Source organism: Emydura macquarii, unplaced genomic scaffold, assembly GCF_026122565.2.
Source record: "Emydura macquarii macquarii isolate MOO-44397 ecotype Brisbane River unplaced genomic scaffold, CSIRO-AGI_Emac_v2 contig_306, whole genome shotgun sequence".
Classification (NCBI taxonomy): Eukaryota; Metazoa; Chordata; order Testudines; family Chelidae; genus Emydura; species Emydura macquarii.
The window spans coordinates 2,328,900-2,333,872 of record NW_027130443.1 but is presented as its reverse complement, the minus strand read 5'-3'; the positions used below and the strand labels follow the sequence as shown (position 1 = coordinate 2,333,872).

Sequence of the window (4,973 nt, the reverse complement as noted above, 5' to 3'; positions counted from 1 at the left end):
TTCACCCAAGCCCCTGCCAGCGCAGTGTGTGTGAAGGCCAGGCCGCACCATCCCTGCAGCGGCCGGGGAACAGCCAGCTCCAAAGAGGTGATTTACACCCGGTGCTAATGCAGCGAGGTCCTTGCAGAGCACTGCTTGCACACCCTGCCCCGTGCACAGCCTCTGCCCTGGGGTTTCAGAGCTGGGCTGCCAGCGATAAACCCAACCCACATATTGTGCCACAGCTCGGGCACCCGAGACCCATTCCTCGCACACCCCTCACATGCAGAAGCCCCAGCCTAGACCTGGCCCTCAGCCCCTGCCCCCAGCCCACCTCAGGCGCTACGCTAGGGACAGAGAGAGGAGTACACAAAGGAACATGGGGATTGCCAAGGGTAGTAACTGACAGGCACCCTGCTGCCCCGGGGGCTTCACAGCTCCAAGCTGCAGGGGGAGAGTCACGTGCCTAAGGGGTTCTCAGGTGCCAGCATGCAGGGAGATGCCTGTGCCAGCCAAGGCACAGTGGGATGGGATAAGTCCAGCCCCTCAGACGTAAGGTGGCCCGTCTTCACTGGGCATTCTCAGCTGCGAGCCCTCTCCTGCTGTTGAATGCCCAGGATAGCTCGGCCCTTCCTCATGAAAAGCCATGGAGGCAAAGCAACCCCTGCTGGGGTGGGGAGACCTGTTTTTACATCCCTGCTCTTCCTGACATGGAACAAGGACTTGTCTCCCCCATCCCTGGTAAGCGCCCTCACCACCCAGCTATAGACTTGTTCTCTATCTGCCCAAGAATTATTTATCCAGAGCGAAACGGCTTTGCCGAGAGAGGCTGGGAGGCTCCCGCCCCGGGGAGCCAATGGCCTGGGTTCAGGGCACTCACCTGGAAGATCGGTGACCCCATTCTACAAGCAGCAGAGCAGGATTTGAAAACCACTGTCTCACATCACAGATGAGTGCCCAAACCCCCAGGCTATTGGGTGTCCTGGCTCCATACCAGCTCGACATTCCTGCTCCGGTTACCCCGTTGGCCAGTCTTTGCACTCTGGGCACACCTAACAAATCGGGCTCACGGGCGACGTGCAGGTGTGAGCTGGCGCAGAGCGGCTTGCCGGCGTCAGGACTGAGGCAGCTTTGTGCACACCAGCCCGTGGAAACGCCTCCAGGGTGAGGCAGCAGCTGTTCGAGGGGGCTGAGGATTGCAGGATCTAACCCATGATGAACATCCAGGACATGAGCCAATCCTTCGGCCCTCCAATGGCCAAAGCACAGCCCCACAAGCCAGCCCATGATTGCCCAGCTCACCATCCACCATCCTGTGTGCATGGAAATGTTCTCCCGGCCCCTGCAGATACTAAGTGTTCCTGGGGGCAGACTTCTCCTGCCCTCAATTCCTCTCACAAACCTGCCTTGTGTTTAGGAACACAGGGTTTGCCAGAAGAAGGCAGGAACCAGTCAGTGCAAGCCATGGCCCGTTCCTCGGACTGCACACGACTCCCTCACACACCTATGCCGGGCCAGCAAGCAGGATGACTGCACTGAGGCCCGATGCAGAGCCGAGGGCCAAGAGGTGATTCTGGTCCTACTCAGCACCATGCTCAGGGGCGGCATCTGCTCCAAGCGCAGCTGTGAATGAGAAAGAGCCCGCGGGTGTGCGGCTGCTCGGAGATAAAATCCCAACCGCCGCGCTCTGCTCGAACACCCTCCTGGCTCTCGCTCCCAGCTGCGCACGCAGCACCGGTCCTGAGCACTCAGCTGCAGAGCCAGGGCAGCCAGCCCCCTCACTCTGTTATTTACCTTCCCGGCAGCTGAGCAGGGCTGGAATCCAAACAAAACTGGAGTTTGGAATGAGCGAAAACTGGGGATTTTACCAGGCAGCTGCAGGGCACCTTGGACATCTGGTCACAGTTTAGAGCTGAGCCCCCTGCTCCTGGCCCACAGGGCCTCAGTGACTCGAGGGATAACCAGGCTCAGGGGAGCCAGTGACTGGCAAAGAGCCAAAGGGAGCTGGAAGGGCCAGGGCAGCTCTGCCTAGGGCATGGGGCACCCATGAAACCATCCAGCCCTTGGTCAACTCCAGTCTAAACCCCAGAGGTGGCCCCGAGAGACCCACATGGTTTGGGTAGCAACTTCTGTTTTAATCCACCAAACCTACCTGCGCAGCTCAGGGATCAACCTGCGCTACTACAGCCACCAAACCCACAGTCCTGGGGTGGACGTGTGTTGCCGATCAGGCTCACGGTCATTTCCTCGGGAAGGGGAACAAGGAGATTGCTTAGCCCCCTTTCCAGAAGGATTCCCTGTGCCAGGAGCCCTTTCCCAGGGCACCCGTCCACGAGTCTATTTCCTAGCCAGTCTCTCAGCCCCCTACCCTGGGCTCGAAGCAAAACTTCCTAGCAGGTGACGGCTCTTACAAGCATTGAGAGAATGGGCAGCAGCTGCCGTTCTGGCCAGACACCTTCACTCTTCACCAGTTCGACCTGGACTCTGCGCTAGTCAGAAACACTGAGCTCCAGCAGGCTGATAAGGGGAGACGATCCAGACAGTTCAATCAGCGGTTTATTGCTCTGCCATGATGGAAATGCCAAGTTAACCAAATCACATGGATCTCACTCCTAACACCTTTCCTTTCATTCTTAGAGGGCCACTTTGGCTAGTCCAGGGATCAAGTCTCTCTCCCAGAGAAGGAGGCCGTAGTGAAGAATGTTGCCAGGGCTGCTGGAAGCTGGTCACATGTTGGCTCTCTCCCTCTGCAGCCGGGAGTTGTATGCTCGTGAGACTGTGTTCCAGGCATCCATGTACCGGTCCATACACATGGCAATACACTTCTGAAACAGCATAACAACAACACTTCACTCTACCACAGCATCCTTCACCCACACATCCAAAGCACTGTAGCCAGGAGGGCAAGGGTCATTGTATGGGGCATGTACAGAGGAAACGACTTGCCCAAGGTCGCCCAGCAGGCCGGTGACAGAGCTAGGAACAGACCCCAGGTCCAGTGTGCTATCCGCCACATCAAAGCAAACACAAAACGCAGGCAACAGAACATTGCAAGCCCCAGGGCAGCTGGCTGAAGCATGTGACAGGGAGTCCCTGGTCTCCCCTCTCTGCCAGTGACCTTGGGCAAGTCATTTCCCTTCTCAGCCTCATTTCCCATCCATAGAGATGAGGATATTCTGCATTGTATGATGCTCTGAGCATCTCAGCGAGATGGCACGAAGCCACCCAGCTCTGAGAAGCCACCCTGGGCAGCACTGCAAGGATTAGCAGTTCCCCTTGCCCAGGCTGTGAACACAGCAGTGCCGGACAAAGACATGGTGTTACACCACCCAGTGCCTGCCAGCATGTTTAAATCAGACACTTCCCCCACTGAAGCGGGGACGGGCAGCAGTTCTATCACACTGAGGGTGTGACCAGTCCAAGGGCAGGCAAGGCCAGGCCCTGGCTTTCCCACCAAGCGCTGGGCAGGTACTGCACATCCTGGAGCTGTGCTGGCACCTTTCCCACCCAGTGGAGAACGCCAGACTCCAGTGCAAAGGGGCCGAGATCCCCCTTTAGGTGGCCTTGTGGAACACAGAGGCGCATTTAGCACCGGGGCTCTATGGGGACGTCTACACTGCAATAAACGACGTGGGGCGCAGCCGGCCTGGGGCGGCTGACTTGGGCCCATGAGACTCAGGCTACGGGCTATAGCATTGCAAGGCAGGGTTCAGGCCCGGGCTGTGGCCCTTGCGAGGCAGGAGGGGCCGGGAGCCTAGGCTCAGACCAAGCCCAGACGTGCACAGCGTGACTGTCGCCCACCCTGTGTCAGCACCGGCAGGGGCCGAGCTGCAGCCGCTCCGCTACCCCCGGCCAGGCCGCCCGGGACGTGCCCTCACCTGCTCCGAGTTGTCCAGCGAGCTGCCCGGCTTCCCGATGCACTTCCGGAAACACTTGTCGGTCATCCGCTGCGGAGAGCGGGGAAGCGGTCAGAGCCGGGCCGGGCCGAGCCGGGCCCTCCCCTCAGCCAGCCCCGCACCCGGACCGGGCCCAGAGCCGGCCGGACATGGGCCCCCACCCCACCCCCCCCTCGCCCGGGGCACACGGCCCAGCCGGCCCCAGGCACTACCTGGGGACGCCCCGCGGGTCTCTGGCGCCCGGGGCCCAGGCCTGCATTCGCTCCCAGGCCTCACGCGACCCCGCGGGGGCAGGAGGGGTCCCGGCTCCCACCAGACGGCGCCGCCACAGCTGCCCCGGGGAGGGGGGGTCTGGGTCTGTGGGGGAGACACGCCGCCCCCCCCGCGCACTTACCCGCCGCTCCCGCTCCCGCCCCTAGACACCCCCCGCCCGCCGTGAAGGCCCGGCACGACCCCCCCACGGGCACCGCGTCCTGCCCCGCCCCCCACGTGTCTGAGCCCGGCCCCGGCCCGGCCCCACCTGCAGCAGCTCCTGCGCGTTGGCCACGGCGATCTGCACCTTCACCTGCTCCATGATGAGCCCCGGGTCCAGCTTCCCCCCCGCGGCCCCGAACTCGGAGCCCGAGCCCGAGCCGAACCCCTCCATGCCCGGCCGCCTCCCGCAACTGAACGGAACGGAACGGAACGGAACGCAGGGGAGGAAGGGCCGCGCGCACAGCACCACGGGACAAGCCCTGGCCGCCGGGCCTACAACTCCCAGCATGCTCCGCGCCACGGCTGCCGCGCGAGGCATCACGGGTGAGGGGTATGGGCGGGGCGCGCCACCTGCTGGCTGGAGCCTGGGCGCGCTCGCCCCGCCCCTTCCCCCAGCTCCCTGAGGGGAGCGGGCAACCGCCGATACCGGCCTCTGCGACCCCCTACGATCCCCCCGCCCCGAAGGCCAGTGCCCCTCCCTCCCCGAGGAAAAGCAGGTTCGATTTTACACTAGGGCCCCCTTTCCCGCTGGCCGGTGCACCCAGCCCCAGAGCGGGATCTGTGGCTTCCTTCCCGGCTCGGCCCGGCCCGGCCCGGCCCGCCAGGCTCTGGGCCGGGTCAGGG

The 4,973-nt window shown here is 62.6% G+C and overlaps 1 protein-coding gene across 1 annotated transcript; it reads right to left on the bottom strand.

Annotated features, from left to right (window-relative positions):
* Positions 1-2,517: 2,517 nt before the first annotated feature.
* TIMM13 (translocase of inner mitochondrial membrane 13) lies at positions 2,518-4,600 on the bottom strand. The gene is made up of 3 exons (XM_067554012.1): positions 4,396-4,600; positions 3,858-3,926; positions 2,518-2,804 (listed from the first exon to the last, which is right to left on the bottom strand). The coding sequence occupies exons 1-3, from the start codon at positions 4,519-4,521 to the stop codon at positions 2,706-2,708; spliced, it is 294 nt and encodes a 97-aa protein (XP_067410113.1). The 5' UTR covers positions 4,522-4,600; the 3' UTR covers positions 2,518-2,705.
* Positions 4,601-4,973: the final 373 nt, after the last annotated feature.

Bases quoted from the DNA above. Each gene is read 5' to 3' on its own strand.
- TIMM13 (XM_067554012.1), bottom strand. From the start codon at position 4,521: ATGGAGGGGTTCGGCTCGGGCTCGGGCTCCGAGTTCGGGGCCGCGGGG. The intron at 3,927-4,395 runs GTGGGGCCGGGC...CGCTCTCCGCAG, and splicing joins ACGCGCAGGAGCTGCTGCAG to CGGATGACCGACAAGTGTTT. The intron at 2,805-3,857 runs GTGAGGGCACGT...ATGCTGTTTCAG, and splicing joins CGCTGGACAACTCGGAGCAG to AAGTGTATTGCCATGTGTAT.